General features: G+C 41.6%; 1 protein-coding gene across 1 annotated transcript in view; it reads right to left on the reverse strand.

Moving 5' to 3' along the window:
• Positions 1-413: 413 nt before the first annotated feature.
• magixb (MAGI family member, X-linked b) overlaps positions 414-19,616 on the reverse strand; it is a 37,067-nt gene continuing 17,864 nt past the window's right edge. Inside the window, exons 8-16 of the mRNA XM_006794140.3 lie at positions 17,312-17,825; positions 15,687-16,233; positions 15,419-15,482; positions 13,980-14,366; positions 8,335-8,535; positions 8,171-8,247; positions 7,903-8,049; positions 4,881-5,019; positions 414-4,006 (exon numbers count right to left, since the gene is read on the reverse strand). Coding sequence (XP_006794203.3) covers positions 2,976-4,006; positions 4,881-5,019; positions 7,903-8,049; positions 8,171-8,247; positions 8,335-8,535; positions 13,980-14,366; positions 15,419-15,482; positions 15,687-16,233; positions 17,312-17,825 — 3,107 coding nt within the window. The 3' untranslated portion in view covers positions 414-2,975. The remainder of the gene's footprint in view (positions 4,007-4,880; positions 5,020-7,902; positions 8,050-8,170; positions 8,248-8,334; positions 8,536-13,979; positions 14,367-15,418; positions 15,483-15,686; positions 16,234-17,311; positions 17,826-19,616) is intronic.

The raw sequence follows: 19,616 nt of genomic DNA on the forward strand, positions 1-19,616 counted from the left end.
AAGACTCTGTAAATTCACCCGCTTCTCTCCCTGCACAGCAGCTTGGACAGGTGAGGTTGCCTCACTGTACAGTTAATACTCCACTGAGGAGTGAGGCTGTATGCAAAATGCATGCTCTAGCAAGGCTAGATGAATGATTGATCTGCGGGAAATGCTGAGATTTCAGCCTCTTCGTGGATCTCATTCACCACTAGTTAAAGAGCTTACATCTGATTTATTAACAGACATCTCACCCACATATTGCATCTGAATATCAGGCTGCATTTCCCCTTCTCTCTCATTCACACACACCTTCATCTTGTGAAATCCCACTTCACATAAATATACTGTTGTCTATGTTTTTGCTGCCATCTGCTGTCCATTATGTGGACCGAGGAAAGGAACACCATCATGACCACAGAGGAAATTGGTTCAGCAGTTTATTTGCACTTTTATTAGTGTGTTTACAGTTCAGCCATACTTAGGAAATGAAAAAAAAGAATATTGGCAAACATTTATATATATATATATAAAAAGGTCTTATATATATAGGCTACCTAGCAACACTGTATGGCCGTTGGATGGAGAATACAGAATGTCCGTTTGGCTGCTGTAATGTCTTTCAGCAAACAGACAGAGAACACCACGCTTTTTATTTCTCTGCTTTGTTCCTCTGGGTACAAATGGAGGAATGACGTCACTTATGGCATCAACCTTTAAATGATTATGGAGTGCTAACAAATAACAGCTGTAACAGTCTGTGTCTCCAAATGCCACCGTAGAGAACCAACGTAATATTGCTTTAACATTTAAATAACATTAATCCATTGCGTGTGTTTACGAAAATGGCGTGAAGTGACTGTAGCTTTTCCTCCTAATGGCTTATCAAGAAAACCTGAGTATATCAAAAAAGATAATTTCATAGAAAAATAACATCTCACAGTATCCATTCAACTTGGCTTCTGTTTTTTTCCCCCTCAACAGAATATTTAAAAAAAGAAAGAGAGCAAAAGAAAACAATGTGCTAATTTGTCACCTCAGATGCAACACCGAGCTCAGATTCTGCAGATTATTATTATTTCTTTTAAATATATTTTTGTGGGGCCTTTTTTTGGCATGACTTAAATTACTAAACAGCCCACACACTTCTAGTATGAGAGACCTCAGAGCAAAGGTTTTCACAGTAAGAAAAATCAGTGGTTAGGATAAAGTGGTTTATGTTACCAAGGCAACAGTACGTGGCACGATGGGCACAGCACTCTTTAGAATCTAGATAGTGGTTTTGTACTGACCCCACATACACAATATTTAACAGTACTTGAAATATGCACGCACCTGATGCATATTTTGGCATCTTTTGCTGACTTCTGAAGTAGGGTACAACACAGAGCATTCTAATCCACACCCAAGCAGCATAATACAAAACATTCATGTATAAATAGGACGGCTACAATATAGTTCTTAGTCTGTTTACATTTTTAGCCTTCACAAAAGCTAGTTCTCACATTATTTGTCATCACACAATAATAAATAATATGAATAGTTAGCTGTTGTTTGTAATATCTAGATATATACTGCATATATTCAAATGTTTAGACATATTATAATATATATATATATTTCAATATAAATCCGGTTCCATTTAGTATAGTATTTACAGTGCTTTCTGTTGTCTACAGATATTTACAGAATATACCGTTGGCTTTTAAAAGGGATTTGCATTATCACAATCAAATATAGAACAAGATTACAAGTTGAGGCAACACAAAGAGGATGCTGTACAAACACTGACTCCTCTCAGGCCAGATAGATGCGGCGCAGTGGATATGGATTACTGATTGCATTATTATTGCTCAATATCTTCATGAGGTATAAGTGAATTTCTATGTTGTGTTTAAACAGTAGGGGATACTTAAAGGGACAGCTTGACTGAAAATCAAATGTATTGTTTTTCCTCTGGCCTGCAGTGCTATTTATGCTGTTAAATTAGCAGCAGTGTCTGTTAAGATGAGATGCTCACAATACTAAGAAAGAAATCTGGTGATCCTCTATAAGCAAGCAGCTGGTGATGGTGGAAAGAAGTGAAAAACTGCCTCCCATTCTACTTTTAGAAGAACCACAAGTAATCCTGCAATCTAACAGCGTAGTGCTTTGTTGGAATAAAATGATACTAAGAGGGTTTTTAAGCCTGATTATTCAAGAATTTGAAACTACTTTGCTTCTACTGAACTACATCTACCATGCAAAAGAAAAATGTAGCTACCTAACACTAAAACTCAAGTGAAGGGGGACACAAATTAACATTTGCACTCTGTCACATGGGCACGTTTCTTGTTACAGGTAGATGCTCGCTCCTTCTACACAGTGATATGGTTGGTTAGTGCAGCACTGTAGAAAGAAAACATTTCCTACATGAAAACTGCTTACACCAACATTTTCTTTCTTAGTAGCTGGGTATCGATTTCTCAAAAGAGACCCTGCTGCTGAGTTTTTCAAAGACACGAGTGCCATTTAGTTCTATATATACATTTAAAAGAAGACCAACCACAAATAGGTATCACTAAAATAATCTAGATGGACAAAAAGCACTACAAACTGGAGGAAATAAATGCCAAAATTGATTTTAGGGTGAACTGTCCCTTTGAGAGAGGACACTGTTAATGTAGTGTGAATCACTGGTAGGTGAGAAAAGACGAAAGTGCAACTTAAGTAGGGCAACAGTGCCGAAGGGGAGGAAGAAAAGACAATGACACTGTTGGGAGAGGGATAATCTTGTTTTGTTGGTGTCATTTACAAGTTAAAATATTAACAGCCAGAGACCAGCTGTAAAAAGGCACAAAGAATATGACTTCATACTACTTTAAATATCAAAGTGACTCAGAGAAAAAAAGTTGGTAGTGGGGGTAGCTGCAGAAAACAAGTAGAGGTCTAACAGTGTGAATCTGACAGAATCTGTTACAATGGATGCTCAGTTTCCTGTTAAAAGTCAAGAGACATCACTTCTTCTTCTTCCCCCACGCCCTGTCCGCCTGCCTGTTCTCCTTCATGACCTGAGTCAGTCTCTGCTGGCTGGGCATGAACCAAGGACCTGGCTGTGTGGTGACCAAAGAAAGAGTTGAGATACTGGCAGCAGACACACTTCCGTCAGAGTGGCTGCCTTCAGAGTCTGACTCATCATCCCCCAACTGATCTATGGACAGTGTGGAAGCGAGGAAGGAGAAGGGCTTTCTCTGTGACTCCGGATCAATCACACCCACGCTTCGTAAAGGCCGCTTGACGCTGCTGCTCTGTTCAACGTTGTCCTCTTTTTCATACCGATTCAGCCCTGTGTCTTTACTTTCTCTGCTGTCATCACCCCAGGACCTCTCCCACTCAGTCTCTGGCTTCCCTTCTTCCCTCAGTTCTCTGTACTCTGCTGCCATACCCCAGTCGTCATCGCTCTCCTCCTCCCAGATTTCTTTGGGCCTGGGAAGCTTTTGGGTAAGACTTGGAATTGGTAAAATGACTTCCCCGTCACTGTCTTCGCTCTCACTTTCAAACGTTTCCACCACCTCCTTCCTCCTTTCTCCCACCCTCATCAGCTTGTCCCGATTCATAAACTCTTCTCTCTCTAACGTCCTCTCCCTCTCTTCGCTCCTGCTTTTCCTCTCTCTGCTCCTGCTCCTCCCCCTGCATTTTCCTCTTTTCGTTCCCCTCTCTGCCCTCGTTTCCGTGTCACTATCATCATAGTTCCTTAGGGCATCTCTAGGTAAACTCTGAGAGGCTTTTTCTCTCCTCCTCCTGTCCCTGGCTCTCCTCAACCTCTCTGTCTGATCAGACATGGGGCTTTGTAAACGCAAGCGTTGTCCTTCACCTGAAACATGTCTTCTTCTCCTTCCCGTCCCATCATCCCTCTCGCCTCCCTTTGACCTGCTTCTCCTCTTCTCTTGTGAACTGCGCCCCCTTCGTCCGGTGGAGTTTACTGGAGCCAAACCCTGCTTCTTGGGGTGATGCAGGAGGGGGGAGGAGGTGATTTGGTGCTCATGGCCTGGACAGACATTGTGTAGGGTTAGGGTGGTGGGCAGAGACAAAAGATATAGACTGAGCAGGCAGTTAAAGAGGAATGACAGCATCTATGGTAAAGAGAATTATGTAATCTGTTATTAAAGACTTCTGAAATCCAGAAAGGTGCCTTAGGTCAGCTTGTGTAATAACAGCTGCTTTTCTATTTTAGTGAAACTTTCATTGTTTAACTGTTCAGTGTATGGGCAAATTACAAGCTGTCCAATTACTGCTTCAGCATAGGTTTGAGAGACATAAAGCATAATGTTGTACTCTGCTACAATGTTAATTGCTAATCAAGTCCAAGTACTGTCGTTTACTTAATGAAGACAGCAATGCTGGTTTGGTAGAGAGATGTAGAGAGACAGAAAATGGGAGAACTAACAGGAACCATTACCAACCGCGTATTCTCTGTCCGTCCAATGACATAGAAGCAAGGCTCGCCTAGCTTGGAGTTGGTCATGCATAGAGACAAGCTGGAGAGCTCCACTGAGAGAAAGAGAGAGAAAGAAGGGAATGGAGAGGAAACAAAGGAGTGGAGCAGAAAGAAGAGCAGTGTTTGGAAGAAGAACCAACACAGACAAATGAGAAATGTGGTGTGGGAGTGTTAAAAGCAAACATAGTCAAATGAAACACAGATGTGATGGGTTAAAAGGTGGGAAACACCAGAAGAGAAAATGTTAAAAACAAAGTAGAGAGCATTTTAGTTGGAATCAGTCCCATAGAAAAACAGGAAACACACCCATAGCAGACATATAACATGCAAAAGCTACGAGGTTGCCTATGTTTCACTCTCAAATTTCTCTTTTGCTCTCATGTATTGCCACTCTTAAAATTAAAATGTTCCCACGCTGCCTTACCATAATCAGGCACATAGCCATTTCCTCTCTTGAGGACCAGGTGGATGCGGTGGCCTCCTCTGCGGATCTGCTCGACGGCCTGGCTGTGGGTCATCCCGGCTGTACTGTTCCCGTTTATCTCCACAAGCTGATCGCTCACCTGTAGCCACACACATCATTTCACCGCTTTACAAACTGGAGCTCAATCGTTTTAATCACCAGAGTCTGAAATTTCTATCCTTTATTTTCAACTATTAAATGTTAATGTTAAATGTCTTAAATGTTTCTCATATAAGAATTTCGTAATTTGCCACTCAATGGGAGGGCTAACACAGAGAGACAGGCAACCATTCACATTCACGCCTAACACCACTAACTGCATGTCTTTGGACTGCGGGAAGAAGCCAGAGTATCCAGAGAGAACCCACCCAGACATGGGGAGAACATGCAAACACGGGGCGACCGTGGCTCAGGGGGTTGGGAAGCGTATCTGTAACCGGAAGGTCGCCGGTTCGATCCCTGTGCTCTCTGTCCTGGTCGTTGTGTCCTTGGGCAAGACACTTTACCCTACCGCCTACTGGTGTTGGCCAGAGGGCGCGATATGGCAGCCTTGCTTCTGTCAGTCTGCCCCAGGGCAGCTGTGGCTACAACCGTAGCTTGCCTCCACCAGTGTGTGCGAGAGTGAATGAATAGTGACATTGTAAAGCGCTTTGGGTGCCTTGAAAAGCGCTATATAAATCCAATCCATTATTATTATTATAGTCATATCAACTTTAATGTCAAGGTTTCCCCTTCAGACTTTTCAGGAAATATCATCCAAACACATTTTAGCTAACAGAAAAGATTACACGCACATATTTTATAGGGTTTCTATTTAGAAGTATGTAGTAGGAATAATAGTTTAACTGGTTCTGAGTGATATGGCCTGGAAGTATCTGTGAGGCTGTTATGAATAGGAGTGGCAGGCAGGCAGGTAGGTACTTTCGGCTGCTTCTCTTCTCTCTTTAGTTTTGCCACATATTTACCTTTTACAGATTTTACACCACAAGCCTCCCTGGGCTTTTGAACCGGGAGATCTTTTCACATTTTTAGGCGAATCTGAGAGTTACAACACTATGGAAACACAATAAGTAGTTCAAAAAAACCTTCATTTTTCAATTTTCGAATGTACAAAATTACAGTTTACAAAATTGACTGTCAATGGAGAATAAATCTCAACAAGACTGATTGAAAACAAAGGAGTAAATCTTTCATCTCAGGCTTGTGTTATTACAGGTTTGATTACAGGTTTGCAGATCTGGAAATTGGCCACCGCCTTTGCAGTGTTTACTTGGGAATGGCTGCTGCACTAGCAAAGCAAAGTTGCTTAATTTATTTCATCTTCTACCACAGGATACACTGGATCATCCTTTCTGAAAGAAAAACAGATAATTCTGTCCTACAATTAAATAAAAAAATAACCTGAAAGTTCTTTCCTTTATAATCTTCACTTCCAATTTGCAAAAATGTTGGTCGTTGCGAGTTTTGAGGACCGCTGAGCTGATTAATTCAATCAGCTCGATGTGCACAGCTCTGGTTGACATCCAGGTAACGAGTACTGTCCAATGCTTGCTGTCTGCACTCCCACCTTTCGGAGAACATGTACATTAATAATTGTCCAGGATTTAAACACATTGATGCCATCCTCTAGTCCTCTCCCACGTAACTTGCGACAAATAACAGACTTGCGGATAACAGAGGACATAAAGCATTTTCTGCCAAAAACCCAGCATCCAGCTGCTTGGACTGCTGCCTCCATTATATTATGTCCTTACTGAGATACTTTGTCATGATAGAATCTCACAAGCAGTGTGGCATTGTGATGTGTGGGACGATCAGAGTATGTTCCCTTGAGAGGTCTGCAAATGATACACGAAATGTGAAGGATTTTGCTTCTTGAACAGGCGTTGCTTGTTAAACATCTTTCCCTCCTCGAGATGTCTGAACTCTTTAAAGACATCATGTTACACAGATGGAATAATCACAACTTTCTTGCGAGGGCTCAGTTGTGGTTGACATCTGTTTGAAACATTTCCAGCCTCTGCATTTTGCACTGTGAGAATTTTCCTTAATGATGCTGACATGAATCAGCCAGGCTGAAGCATTGCAGAGTTTCCTCCAGTTTGAGAATAGCTCAAAGCAGAGCCTAATTGAGCCTCTGTGGTTCTGGACCCAGGGCTGGGAGTTCAAGTTGTATTTTAGCATCTGAAAGGCTTCTGTTAGCTCTTCAGTATAGCCCCAAATTGGATTTAGCAAACATCTGTGTAATTCTTTTCAGGAAGCATATTGCTTTTGACAGTGAAGAAAAGAGAAATGACTGTGAGCACAGATACCTGTTGTTGCTCAGTGTTTGAGAGGATGGCAAAGTTGAGCTGGCGCCACCCTTGGAGGAAGGGAAGGGACTAGATTTGAACATTTTGTTGGATGTTTTTCAGAGGTTTCAAAAAGATACCATAGCCATCAATGGAAATGTGCAAGAAGGTGTTTTATTGTTTAGTAGTCAGAGAAGACCACAGAGACCATTTTCGTTATGTCCGAATGAGGACAGAGACTCCAACAAAACTGTGGGGGAGTAGAGGAAGAAAAATACACATGTTATGAAATGTCCATCCCAGCTTTTGCCATGTAGTGCGTCAGACATGCCACAGAGAAGGGTGAGGAACAACGTGGCTCTTTTTCAACATAGGAGACTCTAATCAACAATGTCCAGTTTGGGCTAATTTAGCAGCTTTTTATAAGTAAAAACTGATTCTTTAAGCACTATGGTTGTCTTTTCCTAATTTCTCACTTAGGAAAAACATGAAAAATATGAATTCCCCTTCACATTTTTTCTTGACCTTGAGGTCAGGGAAGAGTGTTTCAACATGGATTATTAAACCATAACCCCCGACCTCACGACTCTGTAGATTTTGCTGAAAAAAATAAAAGCAAAACTCAAAGAACTTCAATGCATTCGTTATATATTGTGTAAACAAGCTGAAATGCACATAGGAAACAGACTCACCTGCATTTTTTGACTCCGTGATGCAGGCCCTCCCTCCATCAGTCCCAGAACGTAGAGGCCCATGTTGTACTCACTTCCTCCTCGGAGGCTGAAGCCGAATCCTGAGGGGCCGCGATCCAGATCCACACTGTAATACCTGGAGTCCCGCTGGGACACACAGATAAAGAAGTTTAGGTTAATATTATACACTGGCAGTTAATAACAGCCACAATCGATGTAGGAATTTCAGTGCCCGTTAGGTACACGTGATTGAATGTGCTTCCCTCACCTTTGGACGTGACCTCTGTCCCTTTCTGTTTCTGTGACCAGAGTCATAGTCAGCAGTTTCCGGAAGGTTTGCAGAGTCTGCAAAAGATAGTCTGATTGTGAAATAAGAGCCAAGCTTTGCACTGTGGCATATGTGTATGTTTGGATGCTTATGTGAATGCCTACAGGTGCTGGAACGCGGGACAATGGTAAGACGTAGAGTATTTCCTGCCCGGCGAAGTATCTGAGCGAGCTCCCGATGTGGCAGAGTCACCACCGAGCGTCCCTCTACAGCCTCTAAACGATCCCCGGGCCGGATCTGACCGCTCTTTGCCGCAGGACTGCCACGACGGACCGTCACAAACCGGTGAGGCAGAAGAGAAGCAGCTGAAATAGGACAGAATAAAACAGTTATTAGCGCATTAAAGTAGATGAGGCTGGAACACGAGATTCCATCAGGCCTAAAAAGTTTCCTCTTAACTGAAGGCTGAGAGTAATAAGTGGATAATTATAAAAACAGGAAGCTTTAACTCATCAGCGCATGTGCCAGAAATCCTAAAACAAGCTATAATTTAGCTTCGGATCATTCTTGACAGGCTATTTTATGAATTACTTCCTTAAAGGAGCCTACCTAGTCCCTCCTTTCCCCGTTATCACCTTGAAACACTCTCCTCTTCTCCCTCATATTCCCATCTATCAACCTACCTCTCTAACCACTGACACGCCGCAAACAGTTTTTCAGCTGTCCAACAATGCATCTTCCCCCTCAAGAATAAACTGTCATGGAACGCAATCTTTCCGGCAATATTTTTTCCCAACCCAAATCTGTCAAACCGCACATAACAACAAACTTTAGATCTTTAGATATCTGTTTACCCAGCACCAGTGATTCTTATGCTCAGCACATCTAAGATCCCCCTCAAATTGTAGCTTGTGTGCATTAGTATGCCACCGGCTTACAAAACACACACAGCAGTACTTTTATTTTTCGTGCAAGCACCATCGAATATTTTTCTCCTCGATGTGGGAAAACGACTCTTCTCACCCTCATCAGCTATAAGACACAGTGTGAAACTGAGGTTACAGATAATACACAAGTGTGTTGTGGAAGCCGAGGACCGGACCATTAGCTTCATGTATAATGAACTCCATTTGTCTTATTGTCTTTATGAAGAGATCACATGCAATTAAGCTAAAATGGTCAGAATCTGAGGCTGATGAGAAAAATATTCAGCAGCCTAACAATAAATTTGCTTCCTTTAATCGCCTGCACCAAATAAAAAGCTTAAATTTTTTTAGCTGGACAGCTGTTTCTGTCTGCTGTATCTCTTATTTCTCTTTTTGTGTTTTAATAAACTCCCTATTAGGCTTTCCCTGACCCCACTTTGAGGGAATGCGGAGCTTTAGTGGCAGCTGGCCCTTCTAGAGTCTTGCCAGTGGCCTTATGTAACCCATCAGGCAGCATAAACATTTTGAAACTGTTATTCAGCTGAGGTACATGACGCTCAATTCTGCCCATGTCCCTCTGGTACCGAAATAGCATGTTTAGAGTGATTTAAAGAGCAAAATGAAATGCTTCGTTAACAGATTAAAATTGTATTCTTGGGGGTAGGAGTATGTCGTATGAGATGAGGAGCATGTCACATTGGAATCATGATTCAGTTACAAGGTTCAGCCTATAAATCAGAGCCCAGAGACACGAGTCCAATCTGGGCCTAATCTGGGTGACCCAGGCGGAAACAGCAATCAGGTCAAATCAAAGCCAAGGCAGCTTTGCAAATAGTCTTCTTATCATGCATAATACATCAACAGTGGCTAAACACATGAATACACATGCAACAGCGATGCTTACACGCACACGGCAGCATTGTAGAAATGCACAGACACATGTTAAGAATCTCACACACACACACACACACAGACACACAGTGACTCACATGCAAAAAGATGAGGACAGATGCACTCAGCCACAAATGCACAAACAGACACACAAGCTACACACACATGCATCTGAACGGACTGCATTATATCGTAGTGTCTTTTCCTCTGGCTCTCCATGTTCTCCTGTCCACAGTAATCCCACTGCGGTATGCCCAGCAGCCAGCCAACCTCTGACGTGCTGCACTGATTACCGCTCAGGAGTCGAGCAGCCCGCCCTCCCCTCTTCCGTAAAAAACCCTCTCTGGACCCCAGATGAGGCGGCGAGCGCGGACATCGCTACAGCAGCCTGCGGATGTATACTACATGTTGTACACCGAGGGGGAGAGAGGAGTGCTGGTTTTCAGCAGGATCACTCACATGGTAGTGTCTCTGCCAGTTAGTTAATGCTGAACATCACCGCTACAATCGAACTACCATTAGAGCTGGGACTAATCGCCTTTTACCACAAATGCTCGTTATGTCTTGTGCCGCTTTACACCTGACTGGGCTTAAAATAACAACAAGATTTCCTTTCATCAGCTGTTGCTTCAATCACAAAGGCTGCATCATCACAACTGCAAAATCAACCATACAACGCATCTCTTGCAGCATCCTTTTGATCAAGCGTCTGACACCTCGAACGTGTGAGCATGTGATTCGAACTTTCACACCGTCAACACATCTGGCTGAGCAAACTTTCGAGAACAGAACGCAGTATTTAACACTACTACCTCACCTACAAAGCTGAATGTGAAACACTGCACCAAACCGAGACCAACCTCATTTCTGCCAAACACACAAGAAGAAGTGGAGCAAATAATTACGTTTGGACTCCTTCACAGTTCTCAAAGCAGACTGTAGTCTCTCCAGCATGGCTCTCTGATTCGCATGCACAGGAAAACAAACAAAAGGATAAAAAAAAAATAAAAAATCTGTGTCAAGCAGATTCACATGCAGCGGTCGACAGGAGCGAAAACACAGGTTTGCTGTCGCTTCTGTTGCTCCTCGGCGAGGGAAACATTCAGTGTAGCATTTGCAGAGTGATGGAGAGAGCGGGAGGTACGGAGCGATAGATGCAGAGAGACGGAGAGAGAGTTTTAATCTTTTGAAAAACCCGACTGGACGCTTTTACTGCAGAGCAAAAGGGGTGTGAGAGAGAGAGGGAGAGTGGGCAGGAGCTTATGAGTGAGAGTGAGAGAGGAAGAGAAAGCCAGAGATGGGAATAGAAAATTATTAAGAAAAAAAAAAAAAAAGAGGAAAAGAGAGACAGGAGTGGCATGACAGGGGTGAAATGAAGGGGAGAATGAGGACATGATGGAGATGGAGGCTTACAAGAGTGGACAGACTTTGTACTGCAGGGACAGGTGCACCTACGACCTTAATCTCACCATGAAAACACAAATGTGTGCTCGCTTGGGCCATAAAGCAAATTGAACTGCATCAAAGTGGAACAGAGCAGCTAATGCAAGACATGTAAAGGTGAGGGGGTAATACATCACTGGGATGCTGCGGCTAACCTGCTATTCATAAGCAATACACTGAAAGCTAATAAGGGGCAGGATGTGTTCACTTCCCAGACAGAACTGAAACAATGCAGCATTGTCCCATAAGATCAAAGATACGAGACTACTTTTCTTAATTCAAGCTTGAATATTCAATTCAAAAGATTCCAGACGTAAAATTAAAAAAAAAATCCATTCTTAAATCATTTTTGGGAATGAATGAAAGATGGGGCTGCCACATAAACTTTGTGATCTTTTAGCATTAAAGCAGTTCAAGCAGTTTGAACTTACAGTATTTTTTAGTGGATAAAAGGATACGATCCATTAACAATATAAAATGGACTGTATGCTGGTGGTTTGCACGGTCAGCTAACAGCACATGTGTCAAACTTGAGGCCTGTAGAAAAAATCTGTGGCTGGCAAATCAGGTTAGACTCAATTAATTTTGGCCCATGCAGCTCTAGCTGTGATATGTTAACTTAACAACTTAAACAATTTTATCTGCAACAATGAAATCTCTGTTTGCAAAAGTATAGTTTGTCCTCAAAGTGGACAGAAAAATATTACATTTTTCTGTGCAACCGGTTTCACTCACTTGCTTTGCTGTATGACATATGTAAACTACACGACCATTTCTTTTCTAAAATTACATTTCCCTGTGACAAAGTGGTCAGGCATGAACTCATTTACCACTTGTCCCTTAACCACATTGATAATTTATTCCTTGTTATTTTACAGTCAACCATAATGCTTTAATTTAGACATTGTTGGTGTAACTTTGCTTAACATACTATCCCGGGTTTGTTTGTGGTAGCAGTAGTTACATCCATCACATCCATGCATGCATCCATGTTTTTTAAAGCAAATACTATTAACCATCAGGTCATTTGAATTTTCTCCTGTTCACAGGCAAATGTCTGGTAAATGATGTTTCTTTATGTTGCTTTGGTTATACTTTCCATGTTTGTCCATTTATTCAGGTCCTATATTTAAACCAGGTGTGTGGGAAGGGCTGCCCCAGTACTTCCTGTTTATATAGGGTCATGAGGTCATTGATTGGAACACTGGGTGTAACCAAGTGAAGGGTTTTTTCATTTTGTATAGCATTGTTTATTTTCTTTAAAGTAGATTTTCGAGTTGTACTGAATGCAATGTTTTACTTTCCAAACCATTTAGCAGAGTAAATGAGTTTGTCAGTTTCATGTGTAATCTTATTCCTGTTCTTTGTTTAGAATCGTATTGTCTGACCTATTTTTTTTTTTTTTTCTCAATGGTAGAGACTAATGAGGTTCAGGTGTGTGTAAAGTCCTGTATACAGCAAGTGGGATTTTTGCCTACCAGGATGGTTGTTTTATGGTAGAATGGAGATGCCAGAAATAAAGTACACTTAAAAGAAACTTGACTAGTATGCTGATGCTGTCCACTTATCACCTTCCTTGCTGTTTATGTTACCACACAGTGGTCATGTTCAGGCCTGTACAACAGGCTTTTGTGAGTTAGCTGTATGGTTGTCTATATTTTTGAAATTTTTGTTGACTGGCTGAGGGGGTTTATGCCTACAAATCTATACAAGATAGTTTCCAATTAAAATAAATAAATAAACAGGACATGCATTTTCCAATAAATAAAAGTGATGTGAATGTGATTCCTTCTTTGGTAAATTCCTCCCACAGTCCAAGAAAGTGCAAGAAACAACCTGTCCAAGGAGTCCAGTGTGAGATGGGATAGTAGATTGTATATAATCTTAAATGTTTCAATTACTTGTTTCAACTCTGACAAAATAAAAAAATAAAAATATTGAGTTCATTTTGTCAAATAGTATGAAAAATAGGATAAATTAGGCTATGCCTTAGGGTGGTCCTGCAACGGGATTAATGAGTTGGTAGCCCAGAACCCTAGATAAACATTTAAACATTTAAAAAAACAACAACAAATGAGTGAATGAATCTAAAGCACAGCTGTGCACCTGACAAATGGTGAGCAACTTCCTGCTTCCAAGCCAAAAGTGCACTTCATGATGAAGCAGTCACTTGAAAATAGAGGTCAGAACCAGTTTTCTTTACAACCCAAATAAAACCAACCTGGAAGCCTTTAAAAGAGAAAGGTTCATGGTGCATCATGACTCATCCAGTGGCATGTGGCCACGGTGACCGCTTTTTAATCTGTAATTACCTAATGGTCTTTCTGTCCACAAGGGCGTCCAAATGAGACCCGTTTTAGTGGGCATCTCACCAAATCGCTTTACCCAGCCAGAAAAGTTCAACTAATGTTGCATAATGTCCATCCAATTCTGTTTCTTTGGATTAAAAAAAATACTGTGTCGCTCACCAAAACAAGTTAAAAGCTTTACTATTTCTAAAAGATTTAACCTGATGAAAGTGTCATGATAAGTCACAAGTTGAATCTTACCTTTCCCATTCTCCACGTCCTGTGAGGCAATCACAAAGCCAAAGCCTTCTCCTGGCTTTCTCCTCAGCTCCACTTCAATTCCTCGATGCCGCCGAGTTCGTTCACCGCTCTGCTTCTCCAGCACTGGAACGCCGGCAGCTTCATCCTCCAGGCCCGTGTTAATCCAGTCTTTGGGCTCCATAGTGAGGGTTACTGGAATGGACTCCAAGAAACTCGTGCTCTGGATTAGCGAGGAACGTGCTGGAGAGGGAGGTGTGCCGACAGAGGTCCGGGGCACTTGCAGTGCTTCTGGGAGCACAGAGGAATTGTCAGGTGGAGGAGGGGGACGGAGCAGAGGTGGAGGGAGTCTCCGGATAGTTCCAGGGGAGACAGCTGAATGATAGACTCCTGATAAGGAGAGTGAGAGAATAAAACCGAAACAAATAAAAACAAAGAGAATACATTTTGTTAACGATTCACTAAAAAGTAGAGCTTCTTATTTTATTAATTACTGGAGACACCACATATAACAAAAAAGGGGCTTTTTAAAAAGTTTAAATAGCCCTAAAGGATAGTTTGTCCAGCAAAGTGCACTGAAACACCACCGTTATGCTCAATGTGATGCAGCAAATGTTACAGAGTAGCATCGCTGCTGAGTAGGCATTTTAAGGAATAAAGGAAAATCTACACATTAATCACCAAATAATTTCCTCGTAGTATGACTTCAAAATAAGCTTGTTCCTGACAAATGATCGTGTCATTCATGTTCATCATGTCTGTTAGCAAATAGGCAGCTAATTTGCCAGTAGAGAGGCAGTTATTCCCAACTATTCCACTGGTACAATTGAGTTATTTCATTTCATCAGTGGCAGGGTATTGGAAAAAGAATGAAAAAACTAATGTGGGGAAATGATCTAATCTAAAGAACCGAGTCTACCTGCAGGTCTGAACAGAAAATTTCACAGTATTGGGTAAGCAGTAAAAATGGACGAAAAAAGTGAATGCATAAATGGTTAAAGCAGATATTAACAGGACAAGTGGCTGAAACTGTCTTATAACTATAAATTATAAATAGTGAGTTAAATTAAAACTTTTGAACATGACAGGTGGTAAAAATGAACGTTCTTGAGACCTGACAGAGCTACAGAGGAATGTCAGGAGGGAGAGGCTGAGAACCGCTGATGGAGCAGATTGCAAAGTAAACATCAGAACAACAGCTGCTCAATCTGAATTCCACAAAACCAACAAACATTTTAATTGGTTGGTCAGATGGAAAAGTTGGAACTTTAAAAAGTTCCCATCTTTGATTCTACTGCAACGAACATGCACATTATGTATGCACTTTACTAAGCTGGCAAAGCAGTTTTTTGGTTCTAGTTCTTATGCAAGTCAGGGTTGCAGGAGAGCTCAACCTTATTTAAAAAAAATCACTGAATATCAAATGATTGTGAATTATTTACCTCCTCTGTAAACCAGTAAGATGACTTCTCCCCGTTTGGCGTGCTCCTGGATAATTGTTTGTACCTGAGAACAAACATTAAAAGTATTAAGTTTTGAAATTGTTTCAAAATTTTTAATTATGCAAAGTCATTTCTGATGAGTCAAACTTAAGGGGTGTGAAGAAAAAAATAAGCTAAAATGTTGGAAACTACTGTTTTTACGCACTGTATCATCTTCATCGGTTTATGTTTCATCTCCCTGGTTTTCTTTCCACTTTTTCTCCTTTACCTGTGTAAAGCTAAGGCTCTGGACGTCAGCTCCGTTGATTTTGACAACAGCGTCCCCTGGCTGCAGGGAGTTGCACTGCTTCCTGTCCCAAACTCGATTCACTAAAGCAATAGTGCCTCCTGGACCGCCAGCCGTCATGCTGAAGCCCAGGCCTCTGTCTCCTTCAGTCTGGGCCAAGGCCACTGGCACCAGCTCCCCTCCACTGAAAGCGCCAAGTCCACTGCCTACACTCATTGCCCCAGGTGAGGACATGCTGCTGGGACTTGCAGTGGGGCTGGTGTTGCCCTGGAAACCATTAAAGCCACGGTGTTGCGGGCTGTCTGGGGTTGGAGGTCTGAGATGGGAGGTCTGTGGTCTGAATAGGTGGGGATGAGTGCTGCGGGGACCACCGGGGGAAGAGGAGGGCCTTCCTGGGGACTGAGGCAGGGGCAGCCGGGACCCCGACAGGGTGGACAGGTCACTCTCAGACGACTTGGATGTTCCATAAAGTAAAGGATGACGAGGTGTCGCGAGTGAGTTATTGTTATGATTACGGATCATTGATGCCCTGATGAAGAAGAGAAAGGAGAGTTAAAATCAATACTAAATGCCTCTGTGTTCAGAGACAGTATCATACTAAAACATGTAGGGCTGCAGTATCTGCCATTTAGTTTTTAGAAATAATGTCCATCTCTGAAATCCCGTTTTCTCTCATCACAACATGGCAGATAGATTAACAACCCAGCAAACCGTAGTGAAGCTTAATCTATCTGACATTTGTAAGTTTTGCTTCAAAAATAATTATTGTGATTTCAAAATGCTTCCTTTTTTCGACTGGCAAGATGATTACCTGACTGATCACTGAATATTTTGTTGCACTGAGGCTAATTATAGCCTCAGTATCCTGTTTTTAGCTGGTAGGAACCCCATGTGGTTGTCATCTATTTCAAGGTTTGACATACTGTGGGTTCAGAGATGCTCTTCTGCATACTTTGATTGTAATAATTGGTTATTTGAGTTACTGTCGCAGTGTGGCCATTCTCCTCTCAAGTCAACAAGGCATTTTCTCCCAGAGAACTACTGGGACAACAGATATTTTCCTTTCTTTTTTTTTCAGAGTATTCTCTGTAACCCCAACTGATGGTTGTGTGTAGATTAGCAGTTTCTGAAATACTCAGACAAGCCCGTCTGGCATAAATAGCCATGCCATGTTCAAAGTCACTTAAATCACCTTTCCATTCTGAATCATGGTGTCAGTTTAAACAGGTATTCTTGGCTAGGTCTATGTGCCTAAATGCGCTTATTTGCTGATCAGATAATGGGCAGTTGAACATGTGTATCTAATAAAGTGGCCTGTAGGCGTATATGTCAAGATAACCCATAAAACTGTACTCCATGAATCATTAAGGGGAAAATTTGATTTATGGTTTGCACCTTGACTCCAGACTGATGGTGAACTTGCTGAGCTAGCTACGCCCACACAGCGGTGGATAGTTAAATTTCCCAAGGGGCTACAAGAAAAACTGGAAGGACTTCCCCAATGAGCTCATAAATAGATCAAATTATACTCAAATTACACACATTAAAAGACAATTAATCATTTAATGTCTCTAGGTATGCATTTATTTTTGCATTTAAGTTATTACCTGTGTGAACCAATCGCAGAAACAACTTCGCTGTCACTTTGGCTTGCCATTGTTGGGTCGAGTGACTGCAGCCTGGCTAAACTTCTGTGGGAGCGAGGTGGGCGAACAGGGGACAAAGAGACGGCATTGCTCACACTGGAGCGTCTGTAAGGGGGCAGGTGTCTGGAGGTGACAGACATGGCATTTCCATTTGTGTCCAGAGTCACGCCAGGCTCCATGTACCTCCCATCACCGTGAACCCCATTAAAGTGCTGCATGTGGGGTGAGGGTGCTGGTAGGCGAGGTAGTTGGTGAAGAGATTGAGGTTGGGTGGTGGTGGGCGGTAGGATGGGGTCCACACTGTCCAGTAACCTCGAGTGCTTTGGATAACCATCCGGGTTGTAGAGCATTGGATACCCTCTTCTAACTTCGACATCCACGCTGTGGCCTACAGACACCACCTTGAGCATCTCTACAACCTCTTTGTGAGACATTCCCAACACACAGACATCATTGATGTACACCAGGATGTCCGCTAATAAACCACAAACAAAAGGACAGGGATACAAAAATAATTATCACAAATTTCTTCGAATCAGCTATACTGTTTTAACCCTTACATACTGTTCATATTTCATGCCTTCACAGAATGGTTTTAATCTGGGCCAAAAATTCCTACATAACAAGTCACAACAAAGAATTGTTAACTACAGATTAATTGAGAATCTATAAATATGTCTGACATTAATAAATGGCGGTTTAAGCCTTAATTAACGTTTCAAGGAGTAACAATAGTGTGTTTTTTAAGTTTCCCAGCACTTGTTTTTGGAGAAAAACATCAAAGTGTCATGTCCCATTTACCTAAGTCATAACATTATAAAGAAAAAAAGATATAACAGTAAAGATTTAAAGATATTTTTATTTAACGTGAAAATGACACGAACATTCTGGAACTTTGGGATTTATTACATAACTATGTATAACTACTACTGTTAAACTGTTCTCACTTCTGTGTCATATTTTTAAAAAAAAATCAACCTACCAAACTACCGTCCATAACTACCCATGTTAATTCAATATTAATTAGAAAATTGCTTATTATCAACCAGTCTGTGCGTTCAAAGCACACTTTTGATCTGTTTTAATCTCAAATAATTTAAAATGAACAGATTATAATTTGTTAATTGTTGCATTGTTTTCTGAAATTGTGTGCGTTTGTGCTTGCAGATGCAAAGCACAAACACACATATTTATTTAGCACTTTTCTAGTTTTACTGACTCCTCAAAGCCCTTTGAACTACAAGTCACACAATAACTGTTTTCTATGCACTTCAATCACCAGTTAACTCAAAATGTGTGGAGAAAACCCACTGCAAGTACTCTGGAGTGGATTAAACATGCAAACTCTGCACAGAATTAAACCATGAACCATCTGGATGTGAGGCAACAGTGCGGCTCATCCCACTACAACCACACGGTTTCACATCCCGTGTCTGTGTCAAGGCACCATCTCTCAAGGCACCTTCTGACCTCTGTATGACCTCTGTTCCTGATGCGGACCATATATGATCATATCTACACTGTTTTACTATTACGCTCTTTTGAGATTCTCCCATGACCCTGCAAAGACCAGCGATTTTGTGTCCCTGCGGGACGCTGGGTGAATGCATGTGAACACAGGCAGTTCTCATGACAGTGTGCTGATGAACTTTGTCACCACTGTCCCGTGAAAAATACACACAGACATGACATGTCTGTCACGATTCCCTCAAACCACCATTTTACTTGATTTGACCGACACTGCTGGACCTAAAAATCATTAAATCTAAAAATCTTTATGAGTTATTATGGGTTAAATGTGACACCAAACAACCGCAGTGTACAAAAATTTGTATCACCCGTACAACAGTATAAAAATATTCATATTGCAGTCTAACTAAGCAAAATTTAGGTTATTTTTGCAGCTGAAAAATGTCAGAATGGGTCAAATTTGACCCGAGCAGTATGTAAGGGTTAACCTTTCTTACTAGTTTCATATGCTTAAGTGTGCAGCGTTTGTAAATGGAATACACACTGTGTATTTTGTATGTGTGTAGACTAATCCGACCACATAATCCTCCTAAACCAGCCTATTAACAGATATGAACTAGATCAGTCCCTGCAGAGACAGCCTGTGCCCCGGCTTTCTAGAGTGCAAATACCATGCCTAGTGCATTTGCATGAGTGTGTCTGCAACCAGCATGTGCAATGGTGTTTATGCATGATGGCCAGATTAGAGTGTGCTAGCCCTGAAGATTAAGAACTGATCACTCACTTTCTGTGGAAT

This window comes from Neolamprologus brichardi, chromosome 20, assembly GCF_056152115.1.
Source record: "Neolamprologus brichardi isolate AB-2024 chromosome 20, ASM5615211v1, whole genome shotgun sequence".
In the NCBI taxonomy this organism is placed as follows: domain Eukaryota; kingdom Metazoa; phylum Chordata; class Actinopteri; order Cichliformes; family Cichlidae; genus Neolamprologus; species Neolamprologus brichardi.